The 20,934-nt window shown below is 33.4% G+C and overlaps 1 protein-coding gene across 2 annotated transcripts in view; it reads right to left on the reverse strand.

Annotated features, from left to right (window-relative positions):
* Il1rapl1 (interleukin 1 receptor accessory protein like 1) overlaps positions 1 to 20,934 on the reverse strand; it is a 1,408,761-nt gene that overhangs the window by 1,181,381 nt on the left and 206,446 nt on the right. For both annotated transcript variants that reach the window (XM_051140905.1, XM_051140904.1), the window contains one exon: positions 18,914 to 19,018. In XM_051140905.1, the coding sequence (XP_050996862.1) occupies positions 18,914 to 18,995 (82 nt within the window). In that variant the 5' untranslated portion in view covers positions 18,996 to 19,018. The remainder of the gene's footprint in view (positions 1 to 18,913; positions 19,019 to 20,934) is intronic.

The raw sequence follows: 20,934 nt of genomic DNA on the forward strand, positions 1-20,934 counted from the left end.
CCACCCACATTCTTAATATTACAATAAGTTTTGTAGACTCATCAAACACTAGAGAACTTTTTTGAACATCTTCAAGTAACATCTAAAAGTGTCAATATGATTATTTTTCTGCTTGCTTAAAGATCACAAAATACAATTTAAATAGAGAATGAGTAAGGAAATGAATGACAAAGACAAAGTTTCTTTTTCCTTAATTATACTGTCTGGCTTCATCAACGTGGCATAATATGAGGTGTGCTTAATAAAATTCTAAGTTTCAAAGTTTTATTTTTAAGTCATGCAAAAATAGATTTGGGAGGCATAAAAATATAAAACTAAAACCAAAGAATTTAATCACGATTAAATTAGCTGCATAAATGAAATACATTATATACAACTTTCTTTGTGAAGCATCATTTTGGTGGAGCATATGTTATTCTCTAATTCAGAATATGTCAACAGTATTATCATTCAGAAGGTGATTATAAGATATAAAATGTTATAAATAAATTATATTCTGTTTGTGCCATGTGTAACTCAGAAAAAGAAAGAACATTAAACTCAAAACATTTAAATACCACCCCAGTAAAGTACAATAATAATTTACAAGATTTATATTATATAAAGAATGATTTAAGGTTTAAGAATCATAGCATTATAGATTTGAGTTTGTGGAGCATCCATATGCACACATAACCCTTATCTATTAATAGTTTATAGTATAAATTATTCATAAAATAGAAAGCATTGCATTAAAAATGCTAGTTGCTGAATAGTGGGATGTACTAAGTGAAACAAGAAAAATCAAAACAGTAATAGTAAACAAGTTAGAGGTGCAAATCAAATTTGGATCACTCCATACATGTTACACAATAATACTCCCTCCAATTAACATCTGTATATTGTCTCATCACAGACAATTAGAGCTAGTTGCACAAAAAATTTCTCATTCAGAACATGTTTTGAGAGGGTTTACAAGATCCCAGTGGAGCTACCACACTTCCTTTGTTTTCCTAATTGAAAACTTAGAAGTTAATAACCTCCTCTCATTTCAAAAGCTGGAAACCATAGGATACAAAGCAGTTTCCAAAGAAATTTAAAATAAATTCATGTGTCATTAAAAATTGAACAAAACAATCCACGCATGTCTCCCAAAGAAAGTGAAAACATGCCTTTGAAACAAACAGTAAGTCTCCACTGTTCATTGTAGAGTGGCATGTCAGTTACAGAGTAGCAGAATGAATGTGCAAGTTGCCAAATTGAACTAATTCATATTCTGAATTAAAATAAAACACCCTCAATGCTGTGGGACACTTCAATTCACCAGTGTTCCTAAGATTTGCTGTGATCTGTCTTGGGAAAAGTATAGGCATTGAGCAGCTGCTTTGGCTCATGCCTCACTCTTTTCAGGCAGCATTCCACTCAGAATTCCTTTAATGAATCTTGGAGTCCATTATGAAGGGTCCTATATGGTCACACATGTGCCAAAACCTCCAAAAGATAAGAAGGAAAACCTTGAACATTTCTTATAAATTATAAAATGAGCTGACAAAGTACATTTTAAATAAACGAAAGAAATAACATTACAAGAACTATTTTCTAGAGTATGCTCAGTGCTTCCATATTTAGGTATTATGATCCCTGCAGGGGATTAGATTCAATAATCAGGAGTACTCATATCTTTCCAACAGCTGAATGTAAGAATGTACTTCCCCCTTTCCAGAGAAATACAAAGCATTATATGACTCTTTACTAGCTTGTGTCACAATTGTTCTGGGAATGCTATGTACAATGCATTGAGTACAAACCTCTAAAGGGAATGAGGATAAACTATAAATAGTTTATTCCTCAAGGAATCCCCTGTATTTGAGAAGATTTATGGCAAACATTTAAATCACCACAGAATGATATATATTTAAATCTAACAGCCAAATCCAAATATGTAAAAGACATTAATTATGCAATGACTTCTTTAAATATAATGATTTTGAGAGACATCCATAAATATGTACATTTTACACTCAATGAGCTTAGATAATTTAGCACCATAATAAACATTTTTAAATATGTTTAAAAAATCAGTACTTGCACATCCCAATCTCCTTTAAATCTTTACATCTGGCATAGAGAAGATCATTTATAAAAGCATATTTTATGAATGGACAGCTAACTTGTTTATATTTTATATACATATATATATGTGAATGTGTAAATATATGTGAATATGTGAATATCATACTTAATGTTATAATTTAGATGAAGCCTGGAACCTTGAAAAAAGTCTCTTCTTGTGTTATCTTGAAGTATTTCACATAAATTTCCAGAGAAGGTTCATTGATACAATACTGCACTCTAACCACAAAGCCAGAAAACATTTGAAAGATCTCTGAGGAGCAATTGACCTTAGGGATGTGCTCTGTTGAGGAGATGAATTTTGTCATAAAGCTGTCATTTCCATTCAGTCAGAACCCAAAATGTAAAAGATAGGTTATTTTGGGTTTTTTTTTTTTTTTTGATCATTTAAATTTTTCATTTTATTAGTCATAAGAAAAAATCTAAAATAAAACAAATATAATTAATTATCCTGGCGTGCACCACCAGTCCCTGCTTCCTTTAATTTCTTTTATTTATTTATTTTTTTATTCATATTGCATTTCAATTGTTAGCCCATCACTTCTATCCTCCCATTCCTCCCTCCTTCCTGCTTTCCCCCTACTCCCCTCCCCTATGTCTGTGTTCATAGGGTATCAAGTCTCTTCTTGATAACCTGCTATCCTTCATCTGAGTGCCACCAGGCCTCCCCATCAAGGGAACATGGTCAAAAATGGGGCACCAGAATTCGCATGAAAGTCAGGCCCCACTCGGCACAGGAGACAACTTCCTGAACAGAACACCAACGGCCCAGGCCTTAATGTCAACAATTAACAAATGGGACCTCATGAGGCTGAGAAGCTTCTGTAAGGCCGGAGACACTGTCAAGAAAACAAAGCGACAGCCTACAGACTGGGAAAAGATCTTCACCAACCCTATATCTGACAAAGGTCTAATATCCAAAATATATAAAGAACTCAAGAAATTAAACACCACCAAACCAAAATAACCCAATTGAGAAATGGGGCTTGGAACTAAACAGAGAATTCTCAACAGAGGAGTATCAAATGGCTGAGAAACACTTAAAGAAATGCTCAACCTCCTTAGTCATCAGGGAAATGCAAATCAAAACAACTCTGAGATTCCATCTTACACCCATCAGAATGGCGAAGATCAAAAATTCAAGTGACACCACATGCTGGCAAGGATGTGGGGAGAGAGGAATAATCCTTCATTGCTGGTGGGAATGCAAACTAGTACAGCCACTTTGGAAATCTATCTGGTGCTATCTAAGAAAAATGGGAATAGGGCTTCCTCAAGACCCAGCTATTCCACTCCTTGGAATATACCCAGAAGATGCTCCAGCACACAAGAACATTTGCTCAACCATGTTCATAGCAGCCTTATTCATAATAGCCAGAACATGGAAACAGCCTAAGTGTCCATCAGTAGAAGAATGGATAAAAAAATTGTGGTACATATACTCTATGGAATACCTCTCAGCTATTAAAAACAAGGAATTCCCGAAATTTGTGGATAAATGGATTGAACTAGAAATGATCATAATGAGTGAGTTAACCCAGAAGCAGAAAGAATCAAATGGTATATACTCACTTATATCTGCATACAGGCCCAAGGGGCGTGTCCCACGAGAGCCTTCACTTACCAGGAAACTGGGACAGAGGGGAGGACATCCTATTGGGACTCTAGATGAGAGAAGCATGGGAGCATAGCAAAGTAGAAGGATCCAGAGGGTCCTAGAAACCTACAAGTAGAACATTATGATAGGCAGATTTGGGCCCAGGGGTCCCGCTCAAACTAAGGCACCAGCCAAGGACAATACAGGCGGTAAACTTTAAACCCCTACCCAGATCTAGCCAATGGTCAGAACAGTCTCCACACTTGAGTGGAGAGTGGGATATGACTTTCTCACGTGCTCTGGTGCCTCACATTTGACCATGTCCCCTGGAGGGGGAGACCTGGTGGCACTCAGAGGAAGGACAGCAGGTTACCAAGAAGAGACTTGATACCCTATGAGCATATACAAGGAGAGGTAATCCCCCTCAGGAACAGTCATAGGGGAGGGGAATAAGGGGAAAATGGAAGGGAGGGAAGAATGGGAGGATACAAGGGATGGGATAACCATTGAGCCATTGAGATGTAACAAGAATAAATTAATAAAAAAAAATTTTTTTTAAAAAGGAATGTACAATGTCCAGATTCTGAGTTTCCTTTAAAGGGAAAGACATTAAAACTGAATTGTGAAACACTTCAAAAAAAAAAAAAAAAAGAAAGAAAGTCAGACCCCACTCTCCACTCAACGGTGGAGAATGTCCTGTCCATCGGCTAGATCTGGGTTATTTTGAATGCTTATATATATTTTTTGATAAAGAAAGAATACAGACTAAAAATGCTGTTAGCTGTTAATACTTAATAGATTTTTTATTCAATAAGAATGAGTTAACATCAACTTACTATTTGTCCTGAACAATCACTAATTTTAATTTATTTCAGTTTTTACTAGCAATCAACTCCATTTCTCTCCTTTTCTAGTCTTACTCTTTCTTTACTGGACTACTTTAAAGTCTTTCCATTCTATTATGTCAGGCTACTCCTGTTACTATGGAATATGACTCATCTATTCAAAACAAGGAAATGTTAAAATTTGCAGACAAATGCGTGGAACTAGAAAAGATCATCCTAAGTGAGTTAACCCAGACCCAGAAAGGCATATATGGTATATATTCACTTATAATTGGATACTAGCTGAACATGGATGTCCTGAGTGTCTTCACTCAGTGGGCAATTGGGACAGATGGTGAGACTTGCTATTGGACTCCAGGTGAGAGAAGTATGGGGGAATGGGGAGATAGAAGGACCCAGGGGTTCCTGGGACCCTAAAAGAAGTCTTTCAAGGCAGGCAGATCTTGACCTAGGGGACCTGCACAAACTATTGTACCAACCAAGGACAATGCATGCAGTAAACCTAGACCCCTTAATTAGATCTATCCAGTGGACAGTGCATTCTCCACAGTTTTGTGGAGAACAGGGTTTAATTTTGACATGAACTCTCGTGCCACTATTTGACCACTTCCCCTTGGTGGGGAGGCCTGGTGGCACTCGGGGAACAAGGAAACAGGATACCAGGATGAAACTGATAGGCTGTGACCATATGGTGGGAGAGGAGGTCCCCTTCTGTCACAGACCTAGGGTAGGGAAATAGAATGAAAGAGGAAGGGAAGAAGGAAAGGGGAGGTACAAGTAAGAGGATAACAATTGAGATGTAATCTGAATAAATTACTTAAATAAAAAAGTGTCTGCTAGAACTTGGTCACTATTTCCCAGTTCTTTGCAAACATTTTTATCATGTCATACAAATCTCTTTATGTTCTGATTCCCACCTATTTTCTTTTACCATATTTTATCCTGGGATTCTCATTCCTTTCTTCCCCCATGCTTTACTTAAATAGCTCTGTATTTCAGCAATGTTAAATTCTTACAGGTAAAACCTATAGCTCTTATACACAGAGAGAATGGATAGATATAGTAATGACTACAATATATGCCTATGCTGTGATTCCTAGTTCCTGTGAATACAATTCCATGCATTGAAAAGGAGGTTCTTAAGATAAGTTAGGGTTCTGAAAACATGGCTCAGTAGTTAATTGTGCGTACTGCTCCAGAAAAGCACCCAAGTTCAGTTTCTGTTAATAACTTCAGGATAGCTCATATATACTTGTAACTCTATCCTCTGAAGAATGGGCTGCTTCTGGGCTCTGCTGACACTTAAATTCATATGCACATACCCACACACAAATTTCCACTTAATTAAAGTCAAAATTTTTTACAAATAATATTAAATTAAAGATCTTTGGATGAGAGTAGTCATGTTTAACCTGGTGGATAAATTATGACAAGAGGGTAAGAGGAAAATTGGGAGAGTGGAAGCAAGGAACAGAGAGATTAGAAGACTGGATTTCACAAAACTTGTAATGTAACTGGTTCTCAGTAGCTGGAAATCACTAAGAAATTTTCTTATTCAGAACATCATGAAAGAATATGATGATGTTGACACCTGGATTTAAAGAATTTTAACTTCCACATCTGGAAGACTGTAACTGCATGTTCCTATAAACTACTGTTTTTTATTATAATTTGCACAGCACTAGGAAATCTGTGAATCTAGTATCTCTTATTATTTGTAACCTCTCCCACAGCAGAGATGATGCATTGCTTATCTTTCTAAAACCTAGAGAATTTAGTCCAATTGCTTTTTTACAGTTGTTTTGTACAAAGGTACTTGTTGAACATGAAAAGTAACCAGAACTGACTCACATATAGGAAACAATAATGCCTGTGGCATCACCAGTTCCAAAGTTATGATAGACAGAATGGTTTTTATAATGTGAAAAGTGTGTTTTTCACAAAAATAAGTTTCCATATGCTTCCAAGAAAAAATTACTACAATTATAGGATAATTATATATTTTTTGCAGATATGACTCATGGGTATGATAGATTAAGTATGAAGTGATTGAATTAACCAACCAAACAAATAATGAACTAAGCTAAAAACAATTCATTTTACTTGGTCCCTTTACTAAACTCTCCACAAGTGTTTGTATGAAAAATCAATGAGGCAATTTTGTATAAACAGATATGTAAACATTTTAATTATATAATATATACAGAGATAGCTGATGTGAGCCCATATTACCAAGCACTTAAAATGCTGTCTTCAATAAATACTCACATTATTTTTTTCTCTTCATTTGAAAATTTCCTCCATACATGAAACTTTAAATGGTATAAAAATAGACAACCATGTTCCTACACATTATATATGTGAAAAAACTTTTTAACTTTAGAAAACATACTATTTTACTAGTGCTTGTTTACAGAGCTATGTGTGAATATGTGTTTGTATACATCCTATGCCATTTAATTAAAATATTATTTACAACTACTTTCTTCCTGCCTACACCAATGGTAGTACAGGATAGACTTAAAAATCACGCCACAGCCAACCATGGCCTTCACCTTGAAGGAATCCTCTTGCCAGATGCCACTACACCTGACTGGAAGTTTTGATTTAAAACTCTGCCACAACAGGGTAAGCAAGTCTTCGATAGTTCCTGCCTCACAAATATGTCTGTCAGATATATTGGACCAGAAGGCTAAAGAAGATGCTTCAACATTATAGAGAGTTTTGGGTGACTATTCAGATAGAAAACTGTCTCTGTCATCTTCTCATTTGGGAAGCTCCTAACCTACACTCCCTGTATACTCAAGTAACCAAATTTAGTCCTTCTCAAGTCTCTGATGGAGTTGAAGACCAGGTATCTTAGTTTTACAGTGAAGCTTAGTTGTTTAGGGGTTAAGATGTTTTTAGGTCTAGATAGATGTTTTAAGTTGATAATGAGTATATGTGATGGAGATTGATTTACATTTAGAATTTTAGATGCATCAAGGTAGGAAATACGTTTTCTTCAAGGCTGTCACATACAAATAGCCAAAACACTAAGAATGTAACATTTATATATTCCTGATTGTGTCATGGTAGTTTATTGTTTATACGTGGAGTAATATAAAGGTATATGTAAAAAATAAAAAATAAATAAATATTAAAAATAAAACAAAATCTTTCCATCCAAGAATTTAGTCTTCCTTTTTGATGATATGATGACAATAATTTTATCAAGGTAATTTTGCCTAGTGAATAGGTCTTTGCATTTTTGGCTTTGCTGTTTTCAAGTGCTCTCATTTTATTGCAAATACAGTCTAAGGTAGAGTAGGAAAATATCAGCCAGGAATTGCATAACTATCTATAGAGAGTCATTATTTGAAATATAACAATGTATCATTTAATATTAACAAGGAAATAAAAATCATTTACTCATCTAATTTTCAGACTTGAACTACTGAAATTATAAGTTGTTGGTTTTATGTGTATGTAATTCCAGCTCAGAAGCAGAAAGAATGGCAAATTCTAATTCAAATTAGGATGCCTGTGTAAGAAAATTTATTATATTAAAAAATATCATGAAATAAATATATGAAATGGAAAGCTTTGAATGGGTGTGACATTTAAAACAACTTTCAATATTGTATAACAGAAATGTACTTGACCATAATTTTATTTCTGATGTAAGAGGCTACAAACTAGTGTGCCTTAAGATATAATTATACCTTAAATTCAAAAAATAAAAACAATGATATAAAGATAATTTCATAAAAATATAGGGCCTTAATGTCTTCTTAATAGCTCAATAAAATGTATATTACACTACAAAATGAAACATGTAGTTAAAAAAAAACTAAGGAAATTGGAGAAAAATGTTTGTAAGTTGTTAGTATCAAATTAATTTATGAGTAATAATTTATTGAAAAATTCCAATATTTATTTGTTTTTTATATTTTGTTTATTGCTGCATTTTTAATGTAAAAAAGCCACAAGATGGCATTGAAGAGTGCAATTACTTTGCAGAACATATGCAGTAGAAAAATTGAAATATCCTAGTAGCATTCTTTTCTAATATAAAACACATGCCAAGAGAAAAATAAGGAGTCCATTCGAATATGGAAAATTTTCCTTGCATATATAAACTTAATTTTTCATTACCATTCACATATATAATATTTATATCACACATGGAGGATGAAGTAATTGGAATGTGCATTTGAGATCAATGTAAATCAACATAACAAACCTAAATAAAAAATATTGTAGTGTAGTTAGTAAAATATAGATAACAACCAGTGTGAAGAACATTTAGAGAAGAGACTCAGTGACAATTTCTAAAAACAAAACAAAACAAAATTGTGTGCTGGAATGGGTTGGTGGAGAGGGCTCCCCTTTTCTGAGAAGTAGCGGACAGGTGATGGTGGAAGAGAGGGCAATTGGGACAGTTGGGAGGGGACAACGATCTGAATTTACAGTGAATAAATAAAAAAAATAAGCAAACAAAACCATTATATAAAACCCTCAGAAATGTTAAAGCTTTGTAATGTTAGCTATTATCTTTGTCTTCAGGCAACATTTCCAATACACAGGTATCATAAAAGGTCAAAATTCTATCAAAAGAAATTGACTTTAAATAACTTTAAAAGAAAAACTAAAGTATAGTTTATTATTTTGGAAAAGTCAAAGTCACTTTTACCTAGAGATACAATACAACCTGTAAGAAAACTTTCTGACAGACTGTCTCACTGTGTAACCTGAGTGACTTTGAACTCACTACTTAAACCAGGTTGTCCTTGAACTCACAGTGACCTACCAGCTTCTGCTTCCCAGGGCTGGGATTAAAGGCATGCACCAACAGCATGCTATAAGACAAAGGAATTTATTGTAGCACCAATGTGCTTTTTAAATGCTAACCAACATTCATGTTCTTCCTTAATTGGACCTTTATTTTAAACTGACACTCTCTGGTTCATGGTGGCAACACAAGCTCTAAAGCAGAAAGTGAAAAGTAACCAGTAACAAGATGGCCAACTCTGTCAAGACAGGATAAGCAAGTCCTCAATAGTTCCTGCCTCGCAAATCTGTCTGTCAGTTATATTGGGTCAGAAGGCTGAAGATGATGCTCCAACATTATAGAGAGTTTTGGGTGACTATTCAGGCAGAAAACTGTTTCAACCATTTTTTTTTTCATTGTGGAAGCTGCTAACCTGCACTCTGGGTTCAAGCAAGTATTTATTTTATCCCTTCTCAAGTCTCTGATGGGTTTGAAGACCCGATAGTTTAGTCTTTCAACTCAGCTTAGTAGGTTTAGGGGTTAAGATGTTTTTAGATCAAGATAGATGTTTTAAGTTAATAAAGATGAGATATGATAGATATTAATCTCTATAAGGAAATGTAAACCCAACAAGACAGGAAAGGTGCTTATTTAAAATTTGACAAATACAAATAGCCAAATCACTATGACCATAACATTTATATAATTCCTGATTGTGTCGTGGTTCTTCCTGCTGTATGTAGTTTATTTTACCCATGTGTAATAATATAAATGTATATATTAAAAAGAAACATAATTTAAAAATGATTAGGATGTAATTTAAATAATAAAATTTAATAAATAAATAAAATGAAAAAAAGTAACCAGTAATAAACTCAAGTACTGGTCTTTGTCCCAAAACCCTGTCCACATCAATATTTTTGATCAATTTGCAAATATATAGAATATGTTATTAAACAAAAGGGTTATTTGTATAGCACTGAGTCTGTGCTGAAAATGAGATTAAATTAACGAGACAATTTGTCCTGATGGTGTTATGGATTAAAATTGCTCCTTTATAAATGGGAGACAAAGGTTTTGAAAAATTCACGGATTGTTTCTACTAAACAGGACTTAATAGGATCTGGACTGAATGTCCAGTGCCTTGTTTTCCAATGCTGTAAATTTCATGATATTCACAGGTCAACCTAAACCATTTCAAAGAAAAATATGCGAAGTTAGGTGTTTTTAGTGGTCAGTATGTTTGTCATTCTATATATTTCTTAAACATATAGAAGTTTCTAATATGCTTCTCTTTGTAAGAACTAAAGGGATTTAAATCACAGAAGTATTACTCTATCTTGGGTTTACTGTATGTCACACATTCTTCCCGGGTAAAAGACATTTTGACTGGGAAAAAATTGTTTTCTATTTTACAATTCACATTGACAAACAAGAGTTTTACATTTGTTTTACCTAAATGAGAAAACTTTTCTAAGCTCCAAGTCATAACAAACATTTAAAACTAAGTAGCATTTTTATATACTAAATTTGTATAGTAGGCACATGTAAAAATGTACATGAATTTGAGAAGGTTGAAGGGGCAAAGGAGGAGTTGAAAAGACAGTAGATATGAGGGAGTGATGTAAATGCAGTATTCCTATTTAAAATGCTCAAAAGAGAAAATAAAATATATATTTTGTATCAACTTCTTTCAGACTCCTTTTTTTCTAAGCCCCCAGGTTCCTGTAATTTTTTAGTTAGTAACTTATTTTCACTAGTTCACTTCACTCCAAAATATAAAAATCACTCTCAAATTTAGAAGATTTCTCCTTTCTTGGTTTCTGGGAGTTCCTTTTTCCTCTTCAGTCTTTCTTTTCATTACTTTTGCATGGCAAGCTGCTCTTTGCCTTAGAGCTTCAAGGTCAGTTGATCCTTTTCATATCCTTTCAGCTGATCCTTTCTTTTCTTTTCATTTCCTTCTATTTCTTCTCTCGGTTATATGTATTTTCTAATGTTTTTTTTTTCCATCATGCTGCACTCAGTGTCAGAATAAGACAAATCTATACCTTTCATTTGTACTTTTCCAGTCTAATGAAAGATGTTACCTCCCAAAAGGTATGGTGGCTTATAACTGAGATTATGCCCTTGATCTGGTAGTACATCTGGTAATGCAATAAAGAATTTCAAGATAATCATTGTGAGTTATCAAAAACAGATACTAAAACCATTTACGTGAGAAAACCAGAAAAAGGACACGTATGAGTATAATGAAAGCCACAAATCGAGGTTCAACTGAAGCCTCCAGAATCTAGGAATCTCAATGTAGGATTTTCCCATGGAGTTTCCAGGTCTTCATTTGGCTGTTGACTTCACAAGTCTGGTAGACCAAGCTGTGAGACAATTGATTTCTGGAGTTTTAAGTAACCCTCTTTGTTATAATTTGTCACAAAGGCCACAGGGTCAATAATTCATCAGCTCAATATTTCCACTGCCATGGCTCATACTGCAGGAACTAAACTTATTCCATCTCCTTATGCCTCCTTCTTCCCTCTGTAATTTGCAACACCATCAATACATCCTCTCAAATTAGTTTATAATTCATCCCAAATATCAACCTGATACTATTAATTCTCCTCCAGAAACATATTTTATCATTCCCTTTGATTCCTTTTCAGGCTCTTAATAAATCTTAGTACAATTTTCATCGAGTTCTTCACTGGTCACTCATAAATCCCAACAGTCTAGCTCACAGGGAGGATTGCCTGCCTAAAACTATACTGTACTCTGTTGTGGCTTTCTTTCTGGGTAAAGAAAGATTTCCTGATATTTGCAGCCTAATTGTATATCCAACAAGTAGCTACATCTTACTCGTATACAGAAAACAGCACAATAAGTAGGTACTCTTAATTACATGCACTATATAAATTTATTATGGGATGAGTTTGAGCTAATTAAACGCTAAGCAAAAACTTTGCCCTACAACATAAAATCCAAAATCCCTTATGGAATATGATATACCTTAACATTCTATTCCTATTGTATTTTTTTTCAGTCTTCTTATTGTTCCCTCTAAATAAGTGGTCATTTCTAGTTTCTCTGCTTCAGAGGCCTCTAGTATGAATGAGAAAAATCAAAATCCCCTCATTACAGAATGATTTTATTTAAATTTTTTCTATTTAACCTCCTACATTTAACTGATCATCAAGCTCAATGGATTATAACCTTAAAAACTGCTTTGTTTTCTGCCTTCTGTCTTCTCTTTTTCACTGATGCTCCTTTGATTCCGATAGTCATTATTGTTTTTATTTTTCATTTGTTACCCCTTGAATAGAACATATATCATTTTCAAGCCAACACAAGAAAAAATGTTTGTTTCTAAAAACATTTTGTGGAGTGAGGATATAACTACAGTATGCCTATATTTTAAAATTCTCTTATTTCCCCTTCCTCTGGCCTTCTTTTCCAATCCTTCTCACTCCACATATCTCCTTCTCTGCAGGAACCTTGGGAATCTTATAGCCTCTTTAGCAACGCTATGCAAGTTATTTGTTTGTATTTGCCTTATTTCCATCTGGTTTCTGAATGACCACTCTTTGTCTAGTCTCCAAGCTAGTTCAGTAAAATATTTATCAGAATTTATAAATTACAACTTAGGATAAAATAATATCTGTGAAAATATACTATACTGATATATTACCTAGAAAAGGGGACTTTGGCGAATTTGATTAAATTAAGAACTTAATTACTAAGGGGATCATCTTGGATTATCTCAGAATTCCCATAACAAGCTAAAGTGCTTATACAAGAGAGAAAGAGGCAAGAGACTCAGAGTTAGAGAAAGATTTGACAGGGGAAGCACATTTAAAATGTTGTGCAAGCACAAAACAACAAAGGCCAAGGAAAAGAAAAAAAATAGGAATCTCTTCTACAGTCTCTCAAACTTCAACTGATTTGAACTTAAGCATCAAACTGTGGTAATCTGTTAAAGAAGCCCTAGTAGTATCCTAATTGGTGGTGCTATCTCAAACCTTCACCTTGGCATTTAATGTATAGGACAATATATTATTTTTATTTCTTTATTATTACCATGTAGTGCCATTCTGCTGTAATTATTAACTTAAAATAGTACATCCCCTGAAATCATAGTCAACTGAAAGTATTATACATACATGTTGGTTGTTATCTTACTCATGAAAACTGACCATGAACAGGCATAATTCCTCACAATTGGCATTAATCTATAACAATGATGTAAAATTTTATCAACAGAGAAAAATAATTTGGCAGTGAAATTCAAAGGAATATCAGATGTAACTATTAAAAAAAGAAACTAAATGGGTTTCTAGTTAGGTATCAGGTTTTATATTTGTCACACTTATTATAATTAAAGGCATTATCTCAGATGTGATAGATCTTTGCTATATGCCATTTCAAGCTTGAATTTTAAAAGTACAAAAGCATAAGAGAAATTTTCTAATAAATAAATATTCTCCCTTTTTAGCTTTAAAAAGTTAGAGAAGGCTCAGAAATTTGGTTTAACATTCTATCCCAGGGAAGATAAAGAGAAATGCCTCCTACTTTTTGACATATTTGACAAACTGAGAATAAACTCATGGTAACATAATGAAAGGCAGATGCTGAGGGGACTAGGTTGTCTCTTAATCATGTAGAATTAAGTTCATTGACTTACAGGAATGCCCAAGAGAAGTAATATATGTAAACTAGATTGTCATGAGGTAGAAGTACCCCACATGGCCTTTTCTTTTTTCTTTTGAAGTTAAATTTCACTTTTTTCGTAGTTTAATGACTATTACTTAAAGAAATAAAGATCCATAAATAAACATAAAATTTGGAACCTAAATTGTGTCTTTGGTTATGTAGCTATTCTTTCCTTTTAGAAATTATCAGGGCCCAAACTCTGTAGTTTTAATAAATCTCTTGAGGCTTGTCTTCCTCTTGTTGTCAGAAAGAATTTTAAATCATTTCACAAAAACAGGTGTCTCTTGACAGCTCCTAGAATGAAGATAAGATCAACTCCTGCAGCAATCCTCTTATTGTGTAACAGCTTACTGCTCTAGGGAAGTTTTATGTACCATTAATTTTCTCTAGAATAATACGAACACTTTACTCTATGTAACATAGCCACTTAGCCCTCTCTATGCTCTAATAGCTATGAGTCTTTTTTTCTATGCTTAAATTTTCATGTCTCTCTCATCAAGAGCTATGCTCTTTTCAAGAATGTAACTTCTGAGCAATATTATCAAAACCAAAATTCCAGCACATTGATACCAGTACCATTTTAAACTGGTATGAAGTCCAGTGAAATTTCATTACAGAATAGAAGAGTGATGCACACCTTTAATCCCAGCACGTGAGGAAGCAGAGGCAGGCATTTCTCTGTGAGTTTGACACCAGCCTTGTCTAAAAAAGGAGATCAGTGAAACCAAGGCTACACAGAGAAAAGCCTGCCTTGGAAAAGAGAACGAAAGAAAGAAAGAAAGAAAGAAAGAAAGAAAGAAAGAAAGAAAGAAAAGAAAAGAAGAAGAAAGAAACAAAGAAAGAAAACAAAGAAGTACATCTTCTCTTCTAACAGACTGTGGACTACATCCCAAAACTTCAATAACACTTATGGTTTGTAAAAGTTCCTTTTCTTCATTTAAACCAATAACATGTTCTAGGTGTTGCATATACTGAGTTGTTACCTTTCACTTCACCAGTCTCAAACAATATATTACAATGGTCTCTTTTTAAGAAAGAAAGCTCCCCCCTTTCTTTTCTTTCTTTCTCTCTTTATATCAAGGAAGGTCTGCTGTGTAGGCCCCATTGGCCAGGACCTCACTATATAGACCAGGCTAGCATTGGAACTGAAAGTGTCTAGAAGGACACTCACTTATACTTTTCCTTAAATTCCTTTATTTTGATTTTCTTTTATCTTTGAAGTACTGTGCTGTTCCTGCTTAATTTTCAGTGACTACTAAATACCACTCAATATTAGCTGAGTCACTTAATCATTCACTTATTAAGATATTTCCATGACTTGAGCAGTTCAAAAATAAAGTGGACTCAAAGTTAGGTGGGCAGCGAAGGAGAGATGGATCTAGGAGGGGTTGGAAAGCAGATTAACATAATAAAAATACATCATTTTAAATTCTCAAAGAACTAATAAAATTAATAATAAAATAAAACTGACTAGAAAACAAAAGAAAAAATCTGGTTGATTTGTGGTTGTTGTTTTATATATTAGAAAAGAACATGTTTTGGGCTTTACCTTTCTAAACAAAATAATTATAATATTTTTATAGTTAGAAAATACTAGGTGTGTGTTTGTTTGTATACACATGTAATCCTAACACTAGGCATGGGCACACACTTTAACTATGGGGATGTAAGATGTATTTCAGAGATAGACTACTTGCCTATCATGCACAAGACTGGTTAAATCAGTTCTACAAAGACACAGTAACAATAGGTGCCTTTTATGACAAACTACACTAAAATAAAAGAGGGAGAGGGAGGAGAAGGAGAAGGAAAGGGGGGAGGAAGAGGGGGAGGAGGAGGAGGAGGAGAGGCACAATAGAAGTGAGGGAAAGGTATCCCAGGAAGGAAAAGAAGAGAAAAAATGAGAGTGGAATAGAGAAATAAGGAATAGAGGAAAGGAAAGGAGAAAAATGGTGACTGGAATAAAAAAATTAAGGAAAGACAAACAGGAATACTAAGCCACACTGTATAATTTTGGTTGAGACACAAATAATCTTAAAACAAGAATTTGCTTTACATGATTTTACACAAAAAGTCAACAATTTACAGACACTTTGATGTTACTAGGTTGTTGTGATACCACACATTCACAGACAGTGGTAATATTAGTAGAATATCCCTTCAAGTATTGCTTAGAATTTTACATGTAAAATCATTCAAGAACAAAAATCTATTGTATAGTAATAGAGGAATATTGGCTCTCAGAAATATTCTTGATTCCCAATGTATGTACAACCTAATACCATTATTTGAGAGACCACATTCAGTCCTCATTTATCATAGCAAACACATAGCAGAAATGATTATTTAAAATGAGACACAAACTTGCATTTTGAATATTTCAATCCAGGAAGCTATAATAATAATAATGTAATTACCTTATTAGATTTAATTTGTCCTTAATTTAATAGCAATAGGAGTGTAAGCCAAGGTTATAAAAGTAATGCACCTCAGTTTGTATAAGAGTTCCTATTGCTTTCCAATTAGTTTTCCTAATGAGAAATAAATACTTCCTTCTATATTTTTACGGAATTACCATATATGTTTATCTTAAGTAAATAATACACATAATTAGCATGCCATAAAACTCAACATTTCACTGTATAAGTTAATCTTGTTTTGTACATTGTTAATTATTAAAGTATCTACTTTTCTTTGTGGTCAGAGTGAACTAAAAATAATATTTCAATAAAACTCACTTGAAAAGGATGAAATTTGAGTCGTGTTCATCAAACTTTGTAAAAGATTTACAAAATAAAAACAAAATGACAAACAATAACAAAAACAGGAATAAGTAGCCCTGATGTTTAGTATGCATGACCAAACTTCAAAAATATTTTTCTGATTCTAGGGCCTTGTTGCCTCTGGTTTTGACAATTAGAATAGGTGTAAAGGCTGAGCCATTCATATTTTAAGGTGAAGATGCCAAGGGTATTCCTCTTCTTGATCTATGGAGATCAGTAATGAGTCTATTCAGTAAACTACATTCCTGTTTTTCTCAAACAGAGCAGTTGTAGTAACAAGCATAGTTAAAGTAAGTGAAATCTAGAAAAGTGTATATGACAAAATATTGAATCTCAAGTTTTACACTTACTAGCCAAACCCCGGTTGAACAGATTCACATTCTCCTGAGTCTTAACACACACACTGGGAGGAAGCATTCACAATTTAAACTGTAGATGTGAATTTGAAAAGTAAATGTTTCACTTGCACTATTTGTTGTTTTGTATGATTATGTAATGACACATTTGATTTGAGCAGTGAGAAGTATGTATGTGACAACTGCATTCATAAACTGAAGAGTGCAAAATATCAGAATATAAGTCTAATTTAGAACATCAATTTAATCATAGTTGCCTAAATAAATTTATGTAATTAAAATAAAGTTCACATTTTAAAAAGCCACTGAGTTTTCCTAAGTCTCTAGAGCAAGAGATATGAATTGTCTAGTTGCTTCACATTTCTAGATTGGCTCCTTGTTTCTCAAACATAGGAAGTCCCACTTTGATTAAAAACAAAGAAAAATTTTATGCTAAAGATATAGAATAGACCTGTTACAACTTTTATGATGAGAAAAGGGCACATTTCCATTTCAATAAATCATACATCTGACATATGCAGAAAGAACTGAAAAAAAGCAGTTGTATGTAATAAGATAAAATAACCAGGAAAATGAAGCTTTTAAGACTTAATCAATAATCAGAATCTTACTCTACACTTTTCTTGCATTTAAAAAAACCATGAAAAAATAGATGAGAAAAGTGCAAAGCTGCCCACATTATTTTCTGTATTTCCTACAACCACAGCAATGACATCTAAAAGCAATATCACCAAAATGTTTCAGGGTACCTAACATGCTCAGTAAAAGAACCTTGCACTATCCCTACACACGAAACCTTTCAGAATTTCTTCCCAAATTTTATCTTCAGAAGGGGTTCCTAAAAGCAGACCAACTTCCCACTTTCTCTACAGGTGGTAGTGTCCACTATTCCACATCTGAGGCAGATCTGATACTAATCCGAATCAGTATGTCACAACACTGCAACATTTTGAGACTCACCTTAGTCTTTGCTTTTTTCTCTGGAGACATCACAGAAAGCACACTATAGCTGGAGCAGCTTAGCTCAATTCCTCTAGTCTTCCATTATGCTTAAAAGCTATACCTTTAAACATTCTATAATCTCATGTGAAATAGAAAATGGCAACGATAAATCCTATCAACAGCTTACGAGACAGGGTTTCACATCAATATGTATTCACTTAAGTGTTATATGATTCCCTACCTTCAACTTTGAACAGACAACTAGAAACCAAAGGCGCCTAATGACATGTAAACTATTTGTGAGTTTCAACACTAATTGACTCATCACTGCCTTTTATTACCATTTTATTCTTTTCCTTATAAAAATATTAAGAGAAACTCCATGCCCTTTCTTAAACAACACTATTTTTTACTCTAAATCCTAAGTAAGTCAGCAAAAAAGCTGAAGTGCAGTACTTAAAAAAATTTACTATAGACATAGTTGATAAGGAAATAGTAGAATTAAGAAGTAAGGTGAAATAATACACAATAATGTTTCATTTAAAATGATTCTTGGCAAGAGAACATGAAAAATTACATTGATTAATTGGATATAAATGAAAATTTTGGTATGCAACCAATCCAAGTTTCAAGTTCACATCAATAGTATAAGCCACATTGATTTTCACAAACAGTTTTGTAATTGTTGGTTAATAATTCACTATTTCCCATATACCTTTGATATCTACACATATGGAGTTCTAACACTACTCATCACCTCATAAATAACACATGTGTGCATGTTTCAAAGATAAAAAGTGAGAAATAAAGAAGGCAGTTCTTACCAGAACCTCTTTTGGTCACAACCTTCAGACTCTGGGTGAAAGTAGCATATAGGAGAATCAAATGTGGAATCGGAGCTTTCATCTTCCAGTTATTAAAGGCTATTCCTTAAAGAAAATGTAAAAAGAAAAACATAGTTTAAAAGACTTATTGATGCATTATAAGAACTTTGTGTACATTTATTCCTAGATAGAGACACGCCCTATATCCTTGGCTGATCTTAAATTCGCAATGCAACAGGCTGACTTTGAATTCATGACACCCTTCCAAAAGGTGGGTTTACAAATATGAACCAATGTACCTGAGTCTTGTGCACCCTTTTGTCATACATATTTGATATAATGAATTACTCATAAGGAAAGAATGCCACACAGAATCTATACTACATTTTCCAATAAACTACACTTTTTAAGTTAAATCAAAATCAGTGATGGCTGTAAAGTTTCCATATGCTTCTCAGAAAGGCTTCAAAGTCATATGTTCACTTAAAGTTTAAATTTTCTCTAAAAGTAGAGATCTTACTTGACTTTAAACAGGAAAAACAATCTCTCCATTTTGAGAACAATTTATTTTAATATACATTCTGATATTAACATTTTAAAATACCCATTGCTGCAACACAGTGTGGCTTTTTAATTATTTTTCTTTAGAAACAAAACCTTATCAATTGTATACCTCTAATGATCTGAGATTTTCCAAAATTAAAAACCTGAAAAACATACTTCAGAAAAAATTTAAGGCATTTGGCTATATTGCTTGATAAAAAATATACTTTAGATTAAAGCTACACAAATATATGTCATCATGTACTATAAAATTCTCTTCAGAATTCTAAGAAGAATATTAGCATGTGGTTAGATATCAAAAAAAGGAAAATATTTCATTTTAAATGACACAAATATACATTTTATTCTCCAAAAATATCATTCCTTTTCCAATTTTACACATAGATAATTGATAGACTGCATATATTAAAGGTGTGTAATATGGTGATTTTATATCTACGTACATTATGAAATGGTTACTATAATCAAGCTAATTAAAAAATCTATCTCATAGCATAGTTGCCTTCTTTGCTTAAAGGATCAAAATCTGTAAAATGTAAATTTATTGTCAGCAAATTTCAAGTATATAGCACAATTTTATTAAGTACAGTTCCCTTGGTGCGTGTCAGACCCCTAGAATTTATCCATTTACTGGGGGCAGGTTTGTGCTCTTGGAACATCTGTTAATTTCTCCTAGATGTCCTAAGCAGACATGAATCTAATGTTTCTTTTCTTTTGTACTATAAGATGAAAAAAGTTGAGTTCAGCAGTGCAGGACTGAATTTGAACAGTAGCAAATCAGGACACAGTTCAAATATAGTGTAGGCCCATGACAGCCCAAGTTTCTTTGCAAGACATTTGATGACTGTTCATAGCCAGCTGTCTATCAGTATGAGTTTATTAAATATGAGAAAGCTGAACTTCAATTTGACAGCCATATTTTTGTTCCCACAACCTCAGATATATCTGAGTATTTTTAAATGATAAATTCATTCACAATAATAAAAGTCTGTTAAAATATATTCCACCTTATAAAGCAATAGCAAAATCCATTCACTTGATACATCATGATCATAATAATCTCAAAATCAGAAAAATGTTTAAAATTAGCATCAAGAATGAGATATTTTAATCTAGCAGAGATTTAAATGATGATACCAATATTGTTTAAGTAAGGAACTAGAGTCACACAAAGATATAAATGAAGCTCATTCAAAGGGCCAATTAATCAGTCAGGAAACACCACTTTGAATTGCAAGACTGAGTCATGCATTCCTAGAACTCAAATCCAATTTTCCAGATACCACACTAACTAGAAAGCAGAAAAAGTTTAAAGGTGGTGCCTTCCAATTTCAGGTTAGCAGTAAGAATCAGTTCCTTTCTCAGTAGGAATTTAATCATCACTGCCCAAGGAACTCCAAGATCAAACTATAAACTGTAAGCTCTCTCAGCTTAACTACCTTTTTTATGTATTATTT

The sequence above is a fragment of the Acomys russatus genome, chromosome X (assembly GCF_903995435.1).
Source record: "Acomys russatus chromosome X, mAcoRus1.1, whole genome shotgun sequence".
NCBI classification, from domain to species: Eukaryota; Metazoa; Chordata; class Mammalia; order Rodentia; family Muridae; genus Acomys; species Acomys russatus.